The sequence below is a fragment of the Eleginops maclovinus genome, chromosome 9 (assembly GCF_036324505.1).
Source record: "Eleginops maclovinus isolate JMC-PN-2008 ecotype Puerto Natales chromosome 9, JC_Emac_rtc_rv5, whole genome shotgun sequence".
NCBI lineage: Eukaryota > Metazoa > Chordata > Actinopteri > Perciformes > Eleginopidae > Eleginops > Eleginops maclovinus.
The window spans coordinates 12,141,323-12,164,202 of record NC_086357.1 but is presented as its reverse complement, the minus strand read 5'-3'; the positions used below and the strand labels follow the sequence as shown (position 1 = coordinate 12,164,202).

Genomic DNA, 22,880 nt, shown 5'->3' with positions numbered 1-22,880 from the left:
TTATCTTTTTATGTTTGGGAAATCTCTTAGACTTAGATAAAGAAATCAACTGAGGGAAATCTTACATCATGAATACCCTTAATGCCAGGAGGTGGGGGGTTCACAGGGTTTATTGCTGCTGTGTTCTCCTATTGTCCAAAACATTAAAGAAGTGTGAGTGGAGCTTAACCTGCAAAGCTCTCTGCATTTATCTGTGGAACCCCAAATGCCACGGGTGTTTATGTTGCATGCAAGCTTACTCAATTGCACAACATTCTTTGCATCAGCCATTACAATAATGACTAACCAGCGAGGGTGAAGACACTCCCAGCGTGTGTGTTGGTTTGTAGAAGGCACATTCCTGAGCCGGCCTGGGAGAAAGTGAGAGGCTCCGCAGAGGAGAGAGGGACTGCAAAACAGAATTCCCAGAGCGGGTTGAGGAGGGGACGACTGGAGAGCAGAGGCCCCTTTTGTCACCCGGGTCTTGTTGGTGCCTCAGGGGCCATATGGACGCCTGCCTCTGTGCACTCTCACATCAGCCCATTCTTCCCCATCCTCCACCCCCTCTGCTCCGTGACAGGACCGTTCACGTGAATGGGTCATGGCCAGATTGAAGTCGACCCCAGCTCACTTCTCTTGAGGGGAATCAGCTCTGGTTTGAGCCATCTTCTTCCTTTGTCTTCTCTCTCGCCCGACATTCAACCATTGATGTTGCTGTTGTTCATCTCAATGCTCTCACAGTGTGGAAACCTGGCAATAAACAGCTGTCCAATATTATGCAGGGACCCCCCTTTCTGTGTCCCCAGCCTCCTTTCTGGCAGGATACCGACTGTCAGTAGTGCCTATAGGTTTGGTGAGCTGCTCTTGACCTGAGGTGGACTCAGCACTCAGATTTTAAGGAGCGGAACTAATAGAATCCAGAGTGCTGGAGAGGTAGTTGTTGCGACACACAGCAATGAAACAGCGTCTTCAAAAGTGTTGAAAACCCCGATTTCATTAAGTGGATACAAACATTGTACTCTAACCCACAGGTTACTGTTAAAGTAAATGGGTCAGTATCTGACCGATTTGCATTAGAACGTGGATGCACACAGGGCTGCTCTCTATCGCCCCTGCTATTCGATATCAGTATTGAACCATTGGCACAGTTAATCAGAGATGACAATGACATAAAGGGACTAACAACAATTGATGAAGAACACAAGTTGTCATTATACGCAGATGATGTGCTCTTATACCTAACAGATCCGGCAACAACAATTCCACGCATAAAAGACCTAATTCTAACATATGGATATTTCTCAGGCTATAACGTAAATGTAGATAAAACAATGGCAATGGAATTTGGGGAAAGAATTCCACGAACTGTAAAACTCCAGAGTGGGTTTAAATGGCCTAAAGATGGCATTAAATACCTGGGTATACAAATTCCCCCTTAATTAAAAAGTATATATGATTTAAATTACAAAAGCATAATCCAGAACATCAGTAAGGATTTAGATTGGTGGACAATACTTCCCCTGTCTCTGCTGGGCCATATCGAGACTGTACGTATGAATGTGTTGCCAAGGCTTCTCTATCCATTTCAAATGTTACCTGTGGACATCCCTAAATCTACATTTGACAAGTTAGAGAGGCTCATTTCAAGATTTATATGGCAGAAAAAGCGACCAAGAATTACACTTAAAACATTACAATTATCCAAGTTACATGGAGGGCTCAAACTTCCGAATCTAAGATATTATTTTTGGGCTGCACAGTTAAAACCTTTAACAACATGGATCCAGGATCTTACATGTACACAATGGCTTAATATTGAAAAAACTTTGTGTGTGAGACCCTTGGAGACATTACCTTTCCTAAACATCTCCTTAAGGGAAATTCCAATGGGTGAATGGACTAAAGTCACACTTTTGAAGGAAAATAAAATCACCATTTGGACTACCTAAAGCAATCTCAGCACTTTCAAATATCGGGTGCAGGATTTAGACAATGGTCAGCAAAGGGACTCACTAATCTATACCAACTCCATAAGGACGGTTACCTAAAATCATTTGATCAGTTAAAAGAGGAATTCAAACTTCCTGCCACCAAGTTTTTTAGGTATTTACAATTGAGGAACTTTCTGACAAAACAATGGAATAAAGTCTTGGTCCCATCTCCAATTGAATAGTTCTTGATACAATTACAAACAGGAAATGGAGATAAGAGAGTTATATGCCATCTTTACCAAATATATTTAGGCATGACTATGAATGGTACACTACAAATAAAAGGGAAATGGGAAATTGAAATGAATACAGACATACCACATGTGTGGGAAGAAATATGTACTGAAGCACATCTGGTTACCAACTCTAGTTCATGGAGGGAATTTAAATGGAAGGTAATTACAAGATTTCTCCGGACTCCAGAATTAGCTAAAATGGGTCCAACAACTTCAAATAAATGTTGGCGGAGTTGTGGTGCGCAAATAGGTAACCATCTTTTTCTTTTGGACATGCCCTAAACTATGAACGTTCTGGGATGATGTGTTTGAGGCCCTTAATGAAGTGTTTCATCAAAAATTCATAAAGGATCCAAAGGTTGCATTATTAGGAGTTATACCTGGAGGCATCGATGGAAGAGCTAGGAAATATCTTTTACAAATACTGCTAACAGCAGCAAATAAATGTATCACAATTAAGTGGTTAAAACCTGACCCCCCAACATACAATCTATGGACTGAGAAGGTGCGGGAAATCTATCAGATGGAACAAATAACGTATTCTTTGAGACTTCAAACAGATATATTTATTAGAAGATGGAACCCTGCCATTACTACACTAATACAGTGAATTGATCCAAATTTCCCCACACCTTCTGAATCATAACAGTATCTACGCCCTCCCAACCCACAATATCTGTGGCGGCATAGGTGTTAGCAGATGAGTACACACATTAACACACAAGTCCTCCGTCCAACCCCTTCTGCATGTTTTATTTTTATTTCTTTATTTCCTTATTTATATATATTTATATATATATATATATATATATTTTCATTTATTTTAATTGTATTACTTAATATATTTATATTTATTTTTAATTGATTTACTCTTTTTCTCTTCAGTTCCTTTAATCTTTCTCTACTTGTATAAAATATGCTGATACAGTTGCTGAAAAAATTGAAAAACAATATGCATAAGTGTATGTAAAAGTGTGAATATGTCTGTATAAGCTGCTGGAACTGAAATACAAATTAAGTTTTAAAAAAAAAGTGTTAAAAACAATGATAAAAAGATGATCCTTTTTGTTGTTGTTGTGAAAATGGAAAGTAATGACACCACCCTTTGTTTTTTTTAAATATCAAGCAGATACAGAATAGCTTTCACTTGCCGTTTCTAAACTAGCCTGTCAGGAACTGGGTGCTGAGCCGGTAATGTAGGGAGCTTTTTGTCTATTCTGTTAATAGAGACCTATATCCGCTGTGACTATGTGTTCAAGTCATCGTTTGCTGAATAAGAAAACTCCTTAAATCATGTGAATAATTACTTTTTCTTGCTTATTCATTTTAAATTCCAGCCAGGCCCACTACAAGAAGTTCAGATAGATGCTGTGTGAACCTGAGTCTGTAGAACTGAACCCCCAGAGGGTTATTTATAGGTTGTGATTCAGGTGTGTGTTTGCATTAAGGGTTTGTGGTCTTTGACTTTAAATTCCTACTAAATATTTCTCTATTAAAAGCTCACAAAAAGAGCCATGCCAGATTAATTTTGTACTAGAGGAGTTTTCAACAACAACAGATAAATATCATGAAATTAAACAGCCATAAAACGACTTCCTGTCAAGGTCAGATCCTTGAGATATTCCAGACTGTTTCCCCGGGGAGCACCGGTGAAGAAGGGGCAAATGGATGGCATTACCCTGTAACTAGATCTTAGAAGGGTTGAGGAAAAACAAATCCATGTTTGACTCTGAAGTACCAACCAAGGAAAGGTTCTGAATGTCAAAGGAAGAATTTATTTGATGTTTTTTTTAATAAATCATATTTCAATAAAAATAGTACATTAGAGGTTTCAAATAATGTGAACACAGAATGAAAGATACAAAGAGATTCCTGGTGAAAATTGGAATGTGTTTAATGTTACAAAAAACAGTTAAGGTAAACCATTTTTTGATAAAGTTATAAATAAAAAACTAAAAACCCTGTTTTGGTATAAAATGCAATCTGTGCAGATGTGTGTCAATGTGTGTGACATCAGGTATCTTGTGTGTCGGCAGGAGCTGACCACAGGCCCAAGCCCTTCAAGATGCTCTCCTCCAGCATCAGGTGATCATTACACTCCTTCATGTTCTCCTCTTCAATCTCTGTCAGAGATTTGACTGGCTTCTCAGGTTCCTGGAGGAAAAACACCAGAGGAGAATTACAGTCAAACAATATGTAGAAAATGGTAGAGAACTTCTTCTTACCAAAGATCAGACATTTATTTTTGCTTTGAAGCTGAAAAATGAAAAGACAGAATCTAGCTAACTTGTTGTAAATATAGAGTTTTTGATAAATGTTTTTGATTCTGAATTCTTGATTTTTTTTATTAACTAATGCAAATATTGACATTTCCCCAAAAATATGTCCTCCTTAATGTGGAAAACTTTTGTGGATTCAGGAAAGGCTTCACAAAACACTTAAAATATTAGTCTTTTAATGCTGATTGATGACATGTAAATGTGTCGTGATTAGCTGAGGTATGCAAAATGTTTCACCTTATTTTCCTTCATTCCTTTACTTTCCTTGACAGTGAGTGGTGAATTATTGAATTGAAAAAGAAATACATCCAAAAACAACACTTCCCCTGTGTTCAGTCAAAGATAAGAACATTTGGCCACTAAAAGATTTAGCTGCTATGGTTAGCGGACAGACTGCCAGTCACTGTCAATAACTTTTCTCTCCCTGGCGCCCAGGATCAAATAGCGATCAGACTGAATTAAACATGAGGGGAGGGAGAGGGAAAGGGAATAGGCGAGTGACAGAGTAATGGCCTCAAGCTTTTTCAGCGTCAACTTTGAACTTGTGGATACACTTTCAAATAGGCTAATAAAAAAGACTCTGAAACATTCAGAGGCCTGTCAGTGAGGTAACAGTGTAGCTGGGGACACAAGGTAGCACTCAAGGCTATAAAACAGCCAATCAGACTCCACAACACACCGTTTTCTTCTTGAACTCCTCAGCTTCCTTCTTCTGTTTCGGCCACAGTTCTTCCCTCTCATAAAGTCCTTTAACCTGTCCTCCTCCAGCTTAAAGTACTTCTTCACACTGAACTTCTGCAAACAAAAAAAATAAGAAAGGCACAGGTCAGCAGTTTGGTGAGCATTGAACCTGCATTTCATAATTGAATCTATTGTTGGCTCGATTATAATGCATTGTTTTGATATGTAGCAGAACTGGATTTATTATCTCTATTTTTCGGCTTTGAACAATGGTGCATTATTATCTGATAATAATAATTAACTAGACAGCCTTTAACTGTTTTGTAAAGTGAGGAGTACATACAGTGAGTAGGAGGTGGTTGGACTGTCTTACCTCACTCCTGGACGGATCGTAGAGTGTCTTTGGGATTTCCAAAACACGAACCATCCCACGGTCGTCAGTCACAGCCAAGAAGTGCTGCTTGGCTAAGAAAAAGAAATACAGTAAATAAACTCAATGCTCAAACTATCTTACTGGAACATAGCACCAAGGCTATGAAAGTATAAATAAAACAGACAGAGGCAGGCAGAGACAGTCAGTATCTGAGCAGCATAGCGGGGTGAACAGCAGAGTTGATGTGATTTCCCATTGTTTATGAGATTTAACCATTTATTTGATTGTATTTGTGTGTTAAAGTGTTTTTCTAAGACAATTTAATCTTTTCTGTTGTTTTTTTATAGCATTTTGTCAGATTTGTTTTCTCTAGTGTGTGTTAGTCTCAAATTGTTCTATTGTTTTTATTTGCTGTTTTATAAGCTTGTCAGCCAAATGTGAATCGCTCTGAATGTCAGTCTCCTGTAAGCAAAGGGCAGTAGGGCCTACAAAAATATAAATCTATATTTGTTTTGCATTTGTAGCAGCACACTCAACTCTCCACCCTTTATTGCCATTTAGTTTTAAAAGCTCCTATTGTGTTTTTTTCTATTATTCTGTTTTGTTCAAAATAACAAACAGATTATTGATTTTAGCGTGTCCGCTATCCCTCTGTTTAAGCCCCGTTTTCGAAAGTGCTGATTCTGAGACTGTCGCTTTATATTTGAGCTGAGCTGAAGATGGCCACACCCCTTTGGAGTGCATGATCTCTGTCTGAAGAGAGAAGTTTCTAACGGAGATAGTCAGCTAAACGTTGCCGTGATTAAACTATTAAATATATTATGTTCCAAACCACATCAACATTATTTCTGAAACACTTCTCAGTGTTTACCATTAGAACAGTGACATTATATGTATTAAATATACAACAACTCTCAAGTCCCTCATGCACACATCCTGCTGAACACACAGACAGACAGGTGCTGCAGAGGGGATTCAGCTTGCGATTGTATATTGCGGACGATAGGTTGAGACGTGTCACGTGGGTGGGACGTTGCCAGGAGTTCAATGTAAAGCCAGCCCACATTTCCGATATGACGTCATAACGGCAGCAAATCTGGAACAGCTCGTTCGTACCCCTGTTTTTAGAGATGTGGTTAAGGAAGAAAAGACAGAGGGTTGTATTTTCTGACACTTTGTGTCTCCTTACACACTGGGGACACATATGTATGTATAAAAGACAGCAAAAAGTGCATTTTGCATAATAGGGGACCTTTAAATAGTATTTTCACATTCACACAGATGCTAACTCCTGCGCCGGGAACTCACAGGAGGCTGTCCAGGGTTTGATGCAGGTGATTTTGGCATCAGTGATGTGTGCGTGGACCTGCAAAGGTTCACCGGTCTTTTCCAGCAGGTTCCACACCTCAATGCTGCCATCATCTTTCCCGATGAAGAAAACAGCTGGCCGGGATAGGGACCAACATCCAGCAGTGCACACCTGCTCAGAGCTCGGGGACGTGACGATGGGGCCTTCCTGGATGTCGGAGAAAACAAGAGTTCAAATGATTGGTAGGTTTAAAATGCAATAAACCTGTTGTGTTATAATTGAATTAATATACTTTCTTTACATCATGATGGATTGAAGAATACATTGGGTTAAAATACTGGAATGACTTGCATATTTTGAGATTATTAAATAAATGGGTATGATTTCAACTGGTTGCAACGTTTTCTGCTACTATAGTTGAAGCGACAGGTATCGTTACCATGACTCCCTCCTTCCAGATGGCGAAGTTCCAGCTTCCCGTTGTCAAAATAATGTCTTTGTAGAAGGGCGACCTCTGTACCGTATTCACCAGCCAGTGATGGATGCTAAAGCAGTGGAGGGGCTTGGCACCTGAGAGGAGAGAAAGGAAGAGCAGGTGGTTCCATCGGACAGAGTAGCTGCTTCCACTGAAGCAACAGGGCAATAAAATACATGAAACAATTACCCATCTGTGTCCTCCCGGTACAAGGCGAATACATTCAGCATGACAGGACTACGTTGACAACATTTTTTTTAATAACTTGTTTTTAAACCCATAGCTTTCTCAAGATTTGAAGATATAATAACTTCAGTGTAACAAACCACATCCTGGTCTTAAAAGTCAACATGGACATACATTAATACAATCAATCATCTTTAAACTGACTTACTTTGCATCCTCCCAGAGTCGTCCTTCATGAGTTTCCAGTCAGTGTAAACAACCTCCCCATCCTGGTAGTAAAGATAAACTCATTATGTGACATGTAGTTAACATGGGGTCGACCAGTAAACCTTTTTTTTCCATAGCTTTGTTTTAAAGCTCATCCAGCAGCTCAGCATTGGAGCATAATTAAGTACTGCTCGCTGTTGCTGATTATATTGGTAGGAATGTTTACCTCTGTTCCAACATAGAGCCTGGTATTGACATCTTCCAGAGTTGCGAGTGTTTTTGCCGAGGGCACTCTGAGCTGGCTATAGTCAGGGATGACCTTTGAGTTGCCATCATTTTCATTAGCTTCCTCTGTCAGGGGAAACAGTGAGGGAGGGTAGAGAGAAAGGAGAAGTTAAACCTTTCTTTTTTATATTCAGGGCCTTTTTCAGCCAATACAATGTAGAAAACTGCAGAATACAACATTTACAAAACATATTAGAGGACTTCTGAAAACACAAGTTACTTATTAGGCAACTAAAGAAAATAAACATTTAAAAATACCTACAATTTATAGGGTCAGTAAAGATAAAGAGGAATTAAGCAGCTGCATTGGTGAGGCCTCCCCTGGTATCTGACCATGAACAAGACAACAGAAGGACAAAAGACATGGAGATGGGGAGGGGTCCAGCTGAGGTGAATGGGTTGATAAGAGAGGATATGCGGGGAGTGGGAAAGAAAAGGAGGTGGAGGTAAAAGTGAGGATTGTGTCGAGAAGGGGGACAGTAAGGGAGAAGGGTGGAAAGGTAGAGATAGGCAGTGCTGGTCGTGATGGAAGAAGCTTTTTCCACCACAAAAGCCCAACTGTCTGTCAGGGACAGTACAGGACTATCCATTCACACCCCCTTATCAGCGGGCCGCTCCCAATCAAGTCTCAGCCTCTTGAAGGTCAGATCAGATTACCCAATCACACATATTCTAAATCCACTTTGCCCCAGTTAAGATGTGTGTAAAGATATCAGACAAACGATACAGCCCAGCAACAGATGTAGACATTGTTTCACTTTCACCACACTGCACTGCTGCTCAACTGTTGCTTAATCCCCATGAGGGGTTGCTACGAAAAGTGTGGAAAATCCTGTGGTACTGGTAAAGAGCCAAGTGGAACTTTTATACAGTGGCTACTTATGTAAGTGAAAGTTGCTCCAGCATCAGCAGAGGTGGAAGAAGTATTCAGATGCTTTACTTGAGTAAAAGTACCAATACACTATTGTCAAAATACTTCATTACAAGTAAACGTCCTGCATTTCAAATCTTACTTAAGTAAAAGTACAAAAGTATTGTCAGCTAAATGTACACTGAAAAAACTAAAACATGACATTAATTAAATATATTATGTAAACAAATTTCACATAACGGTACTAGGTAAGTTGAGAGCAATAATAACTAGTTTAAATAGGTTCAACTTAATATTATTGTTTTCTACTAATCTAATTTAATTTCTATTAATTGAAGTCAAAATTTCACTTTTTTCAGTGTACTTCAAGTATAACAAGTAAACGTTATCATTGTGCAGAAAAATGGTCTTTATGTGTGAATATAATGATATATTTATTGATGTGATATTTCTAAATAATATTGTTGCATAACGTAGCATTTTACTGTTGTAGACAAGAACATTTCAGATGGACTTTTTGTTAAATATTAAAATAATTTTGTGACTTAAATCGTTAGTCCACTATTTTAATTTTCAGAGATGCATTTTGTTAGTATATAAAGCTATTTAATAAATGAAGTGTAGTAAAATGACTTTCTTTCCCTTTTTAATGTAGTGGTATAGAAATAGAAAAGTAGCATAAAATGGAAATACTGAAGTTAAGCACCTCAAAGCAAATACAACACTTGAGTATCTACTTCCCACCTCTGAGCATCGGAGATGGCCGAAGGCGAGGAACAAAGTTAATGATCATAGAGTTCAGAGGAAGACAGTGTAGACTCAATTAATATGAGTCAAACATCTTAGCAAAGTATTAATCACACTGGGATTAATTAAAAAACGTAATAACAGACTGCCTGAGGGGTCTGCAGCAGATTTATTGCCTCTGATAGTGAACATATTAATTCTATAAACGGCAGCCACCGAAGCTGTGTTTATGGAGGCAGACCTTCAGCCAGACAAAGACAGGTCTCTTCTTGACCAGCCAGGACACACACAATCATCTTCTGGAGCCTAAAGGAGCCTGAGCAGCATATTGCAAAGAGCTGACAGTCACCGAGGCTAATGCTGTGCAACTATGAGGGCCTTGTTTTGGAAGTATCACTTAATAAAGTGCTATGAAACTGGAGCAGAGGACAGGGAGACAGACAGAGAATGAGAGCACTTGGGCTTGGTGAACCCTGCCCCGCTGATCACTGCGCTCAGCCATCCAAGCAGAATTGGTTCATAGTTAAGGAGGCACTGCTGCATTTAGTTTTCTATGCAATATCTATCATCGTTGTGTGTTTTTTAAATATCTTTTCTATATAATACATGTGTATTTATTTCTATAATTTTTTTTACTGTGTCTTTAGTGTACCACTGTACGGCTTTGTTGGCTGCTTATTGTTCTGAGTTGATTGCAGCTGTGTTTAACACTATCACCAAAGCAAAAACAATTCCTTTGGGGACAAAGATAACTTATGTTAAGAATCTAAAATATTTCACACAGCAAGGAACAGAGTTTTGTATCAGACATAGGATATTTAGGTTTGTAATGTTCATTATTTGGTCTCACACTTGTTTTTAATGCAAAACGATTTACAATTGGGTTGTTTTACTTTGTTTCTCGTGTGACGTTTTAAAGAGTAAAAATAGAAATAAAACTACTCTTGAAAAGTTACTCCAAACCAGACGCAGTAACCCAAGCTAAGAGTGGCTCTTTGACAGACGAAACAGCCATCCTTTTTGGACAATATATAATGCTTTTTGAAAGTGATTGAGTGAGTGAGCTATCACCCACTTTCATGGGGGGTTTTACATCCAACAATGACACCAACAGTATTTAGTGGGCACATTATTGTAATTAAATCATGCCCACGAGTGACTGATTGTAGGAGGAGGGAGAGATGATGTCACAGAGTGAAACCAATACACAGAGACAGCCTAAAGGTCAAGGTTTCTCACCTTTGGTCCTGTCTGTATTATTACCGTTACAGGTGTAGAGTTCCATGCTGAACTTAAGAGGAGCGTATTCTCCACCGGTATCGATCTTCGGAAGGGAAACCTGACACAGGACAAGACAACATTTGGAATTTTAAAAATGCTGACAAAGACAAAACACTATTTCAAATAATGTCAAGAATTACGCAACTGCACAAACACAGATCGAAATAGATATAAATACTGCGTTACATTTAACTGGGAAATACGTGTGGATTGTAAGATTCTCAACCTTTTACTGAATTTTATGTTGGTAGAATCAATGTCTGCCAGAATAAGTAGATACAATGGTCAATTGGTTAATATCTAGATGTCTATAGAGCTCTATTTTGGGGATTTGGAGACAACAGGAAAATAACTCTTGATTAAAATGTTTTATTGCACCCTCCATCCCTGCAGTACCCTAAACAGAGGTTTCCATGTCCGGTCCAGATGTTGGAAAGTGTCGGGGACCCCGTAGGAAGTATTCTGATCGGCATTCTGTCTCCTGTCTGACGCTGACTGGCTCAACAGTTTGGTCACTCGCACATCCCAGAACATTAAAGAACTTTAGAGGGAGACAAAGGAAAAATGAACGAAAGCTAGGGAAAAAAAAACTTGAATCCTATTGTTTATACACACACTGTGAATACTAACTGGAATGGACTCAAGCGCTTAATCAAAAAAAAAATATGGACATTACCAACATTTTCCGTACAACCTACCAGTCTGGGGAGCAGGTGACGACCTGAGCAGACACATTGTACTTGTTCTCCACTGCTAAGCCCACCCTGGTCACCTAATCATTGAGAGAGTCACAAAATCAAGAAAATGTGTGCCAGGCCTCATCAGAGCTGATTATAGTGAAGAAAAAAAGGAAAGCAGAAGATATATGGGAGCTTTATGTGACCCCAGGGGCACTTTGATGATTGCCTTATTGTACTTATCCAGACGAGTGGCAGTGCTTGTCATGATTTATTATGTAGACACGAGGGACAGGTACCAGTGGGAAACCATCATTAATTGTTTCATAAAGAAAATTCAAGCTACATGCTGAGGTTCTGGGAACTGTGATAATGTCTGTGTGAGACCATAGCTCATTGTTTGTGGCTGCAACTATTACCTTTCACTGTTATTACTGCACTTCTTTGTGCTGGGTTAAAGACCAAACCCCATAGTGTTACTGCAGCAAGGATCAATTTAGATCAATACATGTTTTATTTTATTATATGCAAAATGTTGTGGCAGTGGTGCTGTGGAAAGACTGTTCTCTCCCACAGTGTTTTCCTTACAAACTCCTTTGTTGAACCTTTTAATTTCTATCATTATATCCTCAATATGTTGAATTATTGGCCTCACAGTGTTTTTGCTGCCCTATTACTTCTCTGTGTCCACTATGCTGGACTTGTTTGCATTCAAGTGGCTTTTAGCCTTAGTCAGGTAAAACTGTGTCAATATTTCAAACCTAGATATAGAAATCATTAGAGCAATGACAAACCTGGACCTTTAAGTGTTTAATATTTATTTAGCAATTTAAGACTGAGGTTTGAAGGATTACAATGTATACTTGTTGCCTTCCGTATGTTGGAAACAATGCCCCAGTGTTTGCTTAAGATATGATAAAAGAAGCTAGAGATAAAGAAAACATTAAGAAATATTTTGCTGTGTAGTCACACAAAGCATCTTTTCATAATAGGCTTAAATAAATACGTATTAACCCCCTGTGGAAGGTTCCAACACCTACCCACAGCTGTCATGTTGGAAAATCCCAAGAAATAACTTGTTTGTGATCTTGTATTCTGTATGTTGGATTTGAAGTTGCTGTTTCTTCAAACGCTTCTGCGCTTCAACTCTGCGTACCTCAAATGTTGGTGGCAGCCACTGGACATCAGTAATTGGCGCTTTGTGGCTGCTCTCTAATGCGGACACAGCACAGTAGCGCACAACAGGAGTCTTATTCTCTTTGTGGTCATCGAGATCCTGGTGGCACGTCAGACACAAAAAGGCACAGCATGTACAGTGAGCTCTGACAATTCAATCTACATGCAAAGACTTTGGACAGCAGTCAGGCTGTTCTAAAATGGTGCAACAGGATATTAGAAAAAGTATGCATCTCAAATTATATATAGACCATTTAACTGATCTGTCATTTTAACAGCTTTCTAGTTCAGTTCTTGTCAGCATTCACATTCACTGCAACACAAAATACAATGGGACACATTATAATGTTGACATGTACAACTTTTAAAATGTCTATACTGCAAAATGAAAGTCTAAATACTGTCGCTGTAATATCAAAACATGCATAGAGCTCGGAACAGCATTTTTTTTTCAGTAACACTCTGCAGTGCTCATGCGGTTAAATGTGAATGGTGTGAACAGAACAGAAATCTGTACAGGAGGATTGTAATTCTCTGTTTATCTGATAAGCCAACAACAGGTGCTGGTGTAGCGCAGCTTTCATAGCATAGAAATGAAGTCTTTTAAGCAGATACAACCACCATGTTTACACTGCAAACACAAGTGTGTGTGGGGGGGGGGGGCGCGGTGATCTGATTTGCTTGTGTGTTATCTTCTATGTGGGCCAGCTATGGTGGAGGATGGAAAGGCTGGAGTAACAGCTGGAGTATGTGAGCTGATGCTGTTGACTCTAGGGAATGAAGAGCAAACAGGGACAAAGAGAATGGAAGGTGGTACGGAGGTGGGAGAGGGGAAAGCAACAAAGAGGGACGTAGCGAGGACAGAGATGGGAACAGCTGTTCCACTGTAGAGGCGATAAACAAACACAAAGCAAATGAGGGCCGGATGATAGGGGTAGATACAATTTAAACACGGCTGCCGAGTGGAAGATATCAGTGGAGGTCAACGAAAAACTGCTTTCCTATTTGGTGTCTAGACGCCAAGCGTTAATGTACTTGCTTAAACTGAGCCGTGGTTCTGTCACGTATCATTCCCGCTCTATTTTCCTACCTATCTGTATCACTCTACATCTAAACAGGGAAGCTATAAAATACAAAATAATAATTTACTATGAATTTAGGTGAAAAGAGAAACCATTTTGGAAGTGTTTGTCCTCAAGAGGTTTTTGATCACTTAAATCTGTCTTCAATGAGGCTGTCTTCGTTTAGCAGTCGGGTCATGCAATGATACAAACTTGCTTTCTGATGTTCTCCTGGCATTAGTACTAGTTTTGACAGCTGTGACTGGCTTGAAAAGGACCATTAGGCCACTGCATTCCCATCTAATGAAAGAGTGAGGATGAGGGGAGAACTCAGGAGTCAACGTATCATCATCTCAGTCTGTCATACAGCGCAGCCTGTCCTTACAGCAAATCTGCTGCATGCTTTGATAAACTGAGGGCACAAATTTGAATAAACCAAGCTGACCGTAACTGATACCACATGTAGCACACAAACACAGAAACAGAACAACTTGTATTATTGTATCAACATTAGAGAAAGTATATAGGTACTTACGAATGTGTCGGTGTTGACTGAAGCCTTTTTGCCAGGCTGTGTTACCTGTAAGTGTATGACGTGAGCAGAAATGTCCCACAACACTACCTGAGAAAACAGCAACACAAAATCAGTAACAGGAGATCCGAGACAAGTGCAGAATACACTTCCTGTCCTATAAAACAGGGGAGCAGTACATTAGATCTGCACAGCATATGCTTCTGACGACTGAGGGTCTATTTAATCATTTGCACTTGTAATGAAAAATGGAAAAGTGCAGAGTTACAAGGCAGGAAAGGCAGCAGATGAAGAGTCAAAGTCAGCACCTGGCCATTCACGCAGCCGCCAACGATAATATTTGGATCAGAGGGGCAGAACTCAAAGGCAAAAATGTCATCTGGGCACTCCAGCAGCAACTGCAAACACAAAGAAAACCCACGTACAGGCAGAAATATTATATTTCAGAGTACACATTTCCATGTATTGGGTGCTTGCCATCCCAAATATTTATTTATTCTAGTCTCCTCACTTAGAGTTCAATTTTGAATCCACAAAACCGAGTGCATACAGTATTCCATTTCATCAGGCATAAGCGGGAGAGGGCCCAGGAGGGCTAGGATGGTATTACAGAGAAGTCCTTTTCCAGCATTTTGTTTAAATCTGCTGCTTTTAAAATAGCTTAACTATGGCACTCTACTCCACACAGTAAGTACATATAAGCATTTCATTCATATTGATTCTCCGGTTGACTACACAGTAGCCTGGGTCATTTGAACTGAAATACACACTGAAACCAAAGCATGACACACGACCCGCTGAAGGGCTACGTCATGCAGAACTCATATTACTTTTGAGTGATTTGGCAACTCAGTTTTATTGATTGAGTGTCTGGGTTAAATCAATAGGGCCTCTCAAATGTTGCTAAAGCTAATAAAAGGCTTGGATGACAGGAGAAAGCAGATCCTTCCTGCCATTTATTATCAGAGAGTGTCAAACAGACGTGAGGTGGGAACTAGCTGTCAGAGAGATAGAAATATGCTCTCTTCCACCTGTACTTATTCATTTACAGTTTCCATACCTGGGGACTAGAGGGGTCGGAGAAGCTGTAGAAGACAATGTGAGAAGCTCTGACTTCAAACGTTGAGAACTCCTTCAATGGCTCCTCCTTCTTTTCTGTCAAAGCCACAGCTAGCACACCTGATACATGAAACAAGTCATACAGATGTATGACCACCACAGCAGCAGGAGGAAAGAAAACGTAGTGTTATTAACTTGATTGAGAAATCATTGTTTCAACTCTGATCTTTCTTTTCAATTACATGTTTTTGCTGTGATCACGTGATTTGGCGCTGATATTATGATTGAGGATCTTGCTGAAAGCCTACTCTGAACGATGACAGCCAGGCGACAGTACAAAGCAGGAGTGAAAAACATAAATGCTTTTTCAAGGACAGTGACAGTTAGAGCCAGTATTTTTGTTTTCATAAAAAAGGGCAACCTAATGGTGACTATGTAGTACTGTAGTCCAGGAAGTATAAAGGACTACAATTCCCACGGCACCACCCTCTAAAGTGACAGATGGGCAACCTGTGGAAAAGACGCCCTCCAGGCTCAGTTTTTTTAACCGTTTAAAGTTTCTTAGTTATACAAGCTTATTAATAGAAAGAAAGAGAGAAAGAACTACCTAGGTTGTTTACTATTTTATTTGAGTTTTGCCTCTTGTTTTTGACTATTGTAAACGCCTGTTTTCTTTATTATCTGTGTCTTTGCTATTTTATTTTGAGCAAACATTGCGCAATATCACCACCATCTGAGGCCAAAACAAGTCAACACAAATGTAAGTAAAACAAATACAAAGGAAAGAACAATGGGTTAAACATGTCTGTGTAAGGCTTCTAGTAGTTTGATAGGAAAAATAATAATAATAATTATAATAATACATGTTTTAATATAGCGCTTTTCATTCAATTGTATCTTTCAATTCATAAAAACATAGGGAGAGGGAGAAGGAAGGGAGAAGGAAGCCCTGACAGTGACTTTAGAGGGAATGTGTCCATCAAAAGTATCACGTTTAATCCAATGATTTAAAACTAGTCATTTTTTCTGTAGGAACTGCCAGAAGAGCATGAATCATTTTGTCAAAATGTAGAAGGATAACACTAAGCTATTAGACCACTCCAGTCCCTGTTTGCACTTTACCGTAGATGGTAGGGTGCCAGTTTATGCTGCTGATCTTCTTGTGCTTGCTGTACTTCAGGTCTATGAAGGCCTGAAATAGCATCAAACCTTCGGAAACCTTCCCGGACCAGTCAGCATCATCACCTGCTGGCCCCAGAGCCTTCCAGTCATCGAAGAACACATTGAGGATTTCCTCCTGCTGTAGGGCTTGCAAAACTCTGCAAAACAATCAAGATTCAAGATTCAAGAAGCTTTATTTATCCCGAGGGAAATTGAGGATTCTTATGTATGACTTCCATTGGCAAAACGTGTAAATATGTTCAATATTTTCTCCCAAAAAAGGTTCATAGCTACAGAACAGTGTTTCTAACAGGCAAGATGTTCGCTCATCCCTCAACAGGACACACTGGGAAGGTTAAGGTGTTGCCTTTGAATCGTCTAATGCTCCCATAATGGCAACATCAGATGGGTTTCAGTACCCCCAGAGAGAGAGTAATGTATGAGTTTGGAGTGACTATCAATTTGTGTTTACAATACACACGGGGTATACCATGTTTTCTAGAATAGTTCATCTTACCTGGGGGTCACAGACTTGCACAAATTCTTCAGACTCTCATGCTGGTGGATGTTTTCCTTTTCTCCATCACCTAACTCTCTTGGCGTGTACTGGGTGAAGACATTCCTCTTAAACTTCCTGTAAGGTTGATAGAAATAATGATACAATATGTGAAGGTGGAGGTACTATTAAAAGTAATAAAGACAGAAAGAAATGTGAAAGGCTGGTGTTATTTCATGAATGTGTCAGCTATATAATCTGAACCACCTGAGAATAAGGCTTGAGTAAACGTCACACAAAGGGTTTTTATATAGCATTGAGTGTTAAAAGTATGGTCTAAATGCACTGAGGTGTTGGCAGATACTGTTACTGCAGAACAAATCCATTTTATGTGTAGTGATTTTCTGGCATACCACTGTGTCTGAGCACTGCTGCTCTGCAGTCTGGGAACAGCCTGCATCCCGCAGTCCCTCTGCATCTGTTTGATGCTGAATCGGCTATCTTGGTAGGGAACACACTCCATGTAGCTGTCCTTAGCATCTGCAATGTTACGGTCAGAGAAACAGACTGGAGCAGCAAACTTCCCCCTTACTCTGGAGAACTTGTACCGCAGCTGAAAGAAACCCAGTAGAGATGTGAAATGGAAGTAAAAGGGTGAATGAGAAAAAAATAACCTGATTTAATATGTATTTAAGAGCTGCACACTGGAAAAAATGCTCCTCCAAAACCAAGTAAAAGTGTAATAAAAACAAGGTGTTTTTGCTTGTAATAAGTAAAGAAAACTGCCAATAGAACAAGTGATTGGTGACTGCATTGTTACCTCTTAGGTTATTATGTATTATATGAAGTTTAAATATTCTGACTAGATATTAGACACATATACTTGGCAAGATTCCATGTTTTTTACAGTGCAGTACCTTTTCCCTGCTGTCTTTGAAAGATTCTTCATTTATGTCCTGCTCACTACCCAGAGATATCCATGGCTTCGGTTCTGAGGTTTTATTGACTTCATTCTCAAGAGCCTCTGGTGTCTCAGGCTGGGGGGGCTGTGGAGAGAATAACAATGATACAAAGAACATACTACAATACATGCTGACAGGTAAATGTGAAGTCTGTCCACATGATCACTAATCTACAAAATATTAGAGCTGGAGCAAGGTAGTGAAATCCTTTTAGTTTAATCGACCATTGAAAATATGCCAGCTGGGAAGGCAAAATGGCCTGCTGATAGCAGCCATTACTCTTAGCGATAAGTGATAAAGTAGTGTACATAACTAAAGTATAAAAGGAGAGTAAATTACACAGAACAATACTGCCCACAGAATTGAAATAAATGATTGGCGCCACTCGTGCTCATGTTTATGATAAACGGCTTTTCCCATGACAAGCAAGATAATATATTTAGTTAGTGTACAAACCTAGTGCACCACTTCTCAAACACACAGTGGTATTAGTAAAGGAATATTTGAACCTTGTTTCTAAACCACACAAAACCACACTTTGCTTACATTGAGGATTCTGTCTTTGGCTTCTGGGGTCAGAACCAGGTAGAAGCACTGGTCATAGGTGAAGTCCCTGTCAAACACCAGCAGGAGCTCATCCTCTGGGTAATCCTGTCAGGGAGAAGAATAATAACTCATAACAATAAACAATGTTTCTTTAGAATTAATCAATGTTTGAATTGATAGTGGACAGTTTTTATAGAGGGATAGAACCACACTTCCATCACTAAAGTCAAGGTAAGGCATTAACTCGGTCCATTACTTTACACTTAAACAGATGATAGGGTCCCCTTGGGTCCGCTATCTGGTCTCAATAGAGTAATGTGTTGTAATAGAAGCAAAGTTTAGAGTAAGAGTGGACGATACTTTGTATTTAATCTTGATCAGAAACGAGATTGAACTTGTTGCTCTGTTCCCACAGCCTTTGAGTCGGGGTCTCTGTATCATCACAGTGTCTGGTGGATATTGTCTGAGTAATCTGTATGACAATGGATCAGTCTCACCAGCACAATCTGCTTCACAGGGCTGAAATCGGACACTCCGGCTCTTCTTTTAATGTCCTGTATGATGTCGTCCTTTTTTAGCAGCTTGTACGGGCTCTCCGCTGTGACGTCCTCATCCGTGCGGCAGCCGAAGAGCTCCTGGGTGGCTGATGTCAGGACCATGGGGAAGATGTCCTCAGGATGACCTTTGGGAGGAGTATCATGTATCAATACAGGCAGGAGAGATGGAAATTATATTAAAAGCTACTAAATGAGATCATGTTCGAAATCAAATCATGTTTTGGGATTTAAATGATTCGGCAAAGAACTCAATAATAGCATTTGTTTGGTGAACTAGGCACTCCCCTTTCAAAAACGGTCTTTATCACTCTGACTAGAAATGTTTCCGGGTTTACAAATAATATTTAACTTTTGTTAAAGTAATGAATATTAATCTGAAACATCTATTGCCACAGGTAATCTGTATTTAAATTATCCTCCTCGTCTACCAAGCACATAGTATAAAGTTTCACTGAGGTCAATCTTTAGGATCAATAAATAAAATCATAAAGAGAGTTGTTTTGTCAGAAGCGAGAATAATTGTTGCTGTAAAGTGTTGGAAATGATAATAATGACCTTAGTGTTACATTTTTTAAAGCTACATGTATGTGTTCTGTCTATTTCACTGGCTGTACATTATCTCTGCATCACTAATATCACGTTAAAGTCATTTGTACAGCTGTAGGTGTATAGTTGAGAAGTTTAAACAATAAATATTGATTGATTATGTCCTTCATATATAAGATTTAAATATTCAAATTCAACATATTTTCATGAATGGTGAAAGCCATTATAAAGGTTGTAGAAACAGGTGCTGATACAGGCATGATGAGTAGGAATTTAGAGATGCCACACTTACTGAGATACTATACTCTCATGTTGCTGAGGGGACGCTGGGTACTCAGGTACCGACTCTCAATAATCAAATGATTTGCACACAATGGACAGGCTTTAAATTCACCATGCTTACGGACTGTGACATTGGTTCTTGCCCCTACTTTTCTGATCAAACACACAACAATGCCTCCGATGCTTCACCTGCCCCACCCTGCAGTTTGGCCCACCTACAGTATCACAGGATGAAATGTAATCCTAATGAATAGACTACACGCAATGTCCAAACAATTATGTTGTATTTATCTAGTATAGTATGTGGGAGGCAGTGCAGTGGATTCACGATATGAACTGCTCATACACACAACCACCTGGGATTGTTACTTTATAAAACCGTAGCACTGCATCACCCAAAAATGTTTTCATAGTAAACAATCTATGCAGACTCCTTTATATCTGAGGCCAGGCTCAGTCCAGGGCACATTACAGTAAACAGAGCTCAACATAATGATAGTTTTCATCCTACTTGCGGTCTCTCTCTTCAAAGTCTTTCCACAAGGTTGCTGAGGGGACGCTGGGAATGCTAAAGTACAGCTTAAGTAACCACTTCCCAGCTGGGCGTGTCAACGTTTTCCACTCACACCATTCAGACCTAATGCCAAATCATTGTAGTGGAATCTCACACCAGTTATTTCGCACAGTTGTGTGTCAACTACGGCATTTGTATTCATGGGAAATATTTGCTTGAGAGACTTAGAGAGTGTAATGTGCAATGTTTCATAATACTAAAGAATGCAATTAAACTGCGTTTGTAGGGTTAGGGTTATATAAGGGCTTCATAAGAACACATATAGTTTCTCCCACTCCACTTCAAAGTCAGACGGATCATTTTGGTCTCAACTAACAAAGTCTAATCTAAATAAAAAGTTGATTTTTGGGGTCTTCCTAATCAAACAAATGAAGGTAATCAAAAACAAATGAATTAATCCAAGTTAAAAACATTTTTATAAAACTAAACATAGGGCCTAACACTTTAGTAAACTGTATCCCAAGGTCATGTTTCATTCACACGACCTTCAAAAAATATAATTTAAGATGTTTAAAATTCCCTCAGGGTTCGCAGACATGTTGTTCACTTTTAAACAGTTGCATCTATGCAGACTATGGCCAAATGTATGCTCAGTTTACCTACAAATTTTACTGAAATCCTTTTGGTTTTAAGAGAACCATAAGAAATGTTGTTTTTTTATTATCACCTACAATACATTTTAGGATGGGTGAAAAAGTAATTTTCTCTTACCTGGCACTTGTGCAGGTGACTCACTCTTCTTGCCTAAATTGGAAGAAACAGTAAGATCACCATTTCATTTATTGTGTCTCTGTCTTATCTTTCTGGGACAAGCGTGCACGAATTCAGACACATTAACACCATTGTTATTTACCTTTCTTTTTACTGCTCGCACTGCTAGCTGCACTCTTTGATCTCTTGGGTGGCATCCTTGCTCTTAGGATTGCTTCATTAATGAAAGGAAGAACATTTTCAAATAGTGTTGTATTTGTCTTGCAAAATTTAGCACATCTTTATCAATACAGACATGCTATTTCACTGACCAGCTGTCAGAGAGTGAACATGTATATTAACAGCCAGGCAACACAGAGAAGCAAAGCAGGGTGTCCTACACGGGCAGCACAGAATCATTATTCATGGCGGTGGCGACATCTTGTGGTGGAAAAGAGAATTGAACATATTTTATTTTAATTTGCGACATGAGAAGGAAGCGTACATCTATCTTTGTCAATGCAGTTTATGCAAATGAAAGGGCCCACTGCTGTGAAACAAGTTATCATCCAAACTGCTCTTTTGAAGTTAATACAATACAAAAAAAAAAAAGTTTTCATAAAATATACACACTTTTTGTATACATGTTAAATCATAAATTGCTCATCTATTAAGATGAAGGTGTACAACATTTTCCAATGGAAAACTTCTTCTGACTTTCATACAAATATGTCCTACAAGAAAATAATCACAAGTTTTAAGTAAAAAAATATCACAATTTTTATACAACAATATGCCTATATAATTGAGAATGTCACTTAATCCAATTAAGAAAGTGTCTCTTTCCTGTGTAGTAATAATATGTGCAATGTTTATGGAGTCATTGTGTCACATGGGATCTTACACTGAATATTTTTCTAAAATCAGTTGATGACACAACAATGATAAACTAAAAGTGGGATACATAAGACACATTTATTATAATTGTTTAGCATAATTTTCATTCATGCATTGTTTATGTGAAATGCAGCTGGTAATTTACTACTTAGACGACTAATCTTTTGATGAATCATTAATCAAGGCAATAAGTTTTACAACATATTTTGTAAGTTGTTTTGAATAAGTAAACAATAACTCATTAGTTGTGTTTTACATTGCAGTGCTATGATGTTGTGTGTTAGTTGTTTTGAATTAGTACATAATATTGTACATAACGTTACAAGGTCATAATGTTACAATAATATAATGCTAGCCTACTGCACAGGATAAAACAATACCATTTAATTCAGCTGTTGTTTGCAATAAGGACACATTAGAAGCCCACGTAAGAGTGACACATTACAGGTGTGCATGGTCTCTTTTCGACCAAAAAGGACAATAACGACTGGTCATGGTAATCTGGCAACATTTTCTTGGAGGCTAAAATACATTAGCATGGCTAACTGTTTAACAATGGTTCAAATACACTGTAGTTAACGCAGGTTGTCTGTTGTTAATCTTTCTTTGTATAGCAATAGCTACTAATTGCAGTTATGAATAATGTAAAATCCACAACGCTCCATTAAACTACAGTTTCAAAGATGAATGAATAAAGTTTACCGCTTGTTTATCAACCGTAGTTAGCGTAAAATCCTCCACGCTCATCGGTGGCACTGTTTGGT

The 22,880-nt window shown here is 38.9% G+C and overlaps 1 protein-coding gene across 1 annotated transcript; it reads right to left on the bottom strand.

Moving 5' to 3' along the window:
• Positions 1-4,082: 4,082 nt before the first annotated feature.
• dnai3 (dynein axonemal intermediate chain 3) lies at positions 4,083-22,868 on the bottom strand. The gene is given in 24 exon segments (XM_063891228.1): positions 4,083-4,360; positions 5,165-5,223; positions 5,226-5,280; positions 5,540-5,631; positions 6,848-7,055; positions 7,288-7,418; positions 7,718-7,778; positions 7,943-8,067; positions 10,859-10,958; positions 11,297-11,441; positions 11,599-11,672; positions 12,734-12,853; positions 14,350-14,436; positions 14,655-14,744; positions 15,407-15,525; positions 16,528-16,724; positions 17,084-17,200; positions 17,476-17,675; positions 17,980-18,108; positions 18,571-18,675; positions 19,068-19,252; positions 21,241-21,273; positions 21,383-21,454; positions 22,819-22,868. Coding segments are annotated over 23 exon segments (2,628 nt in total). The 5' UTR covers positions 21,438-21,454; positions 22,819-22,868; the 3' UTR covers positions 4,083-4,219.
• Positions 22,869-22,880: the final 12 nt, after the last annotated feature.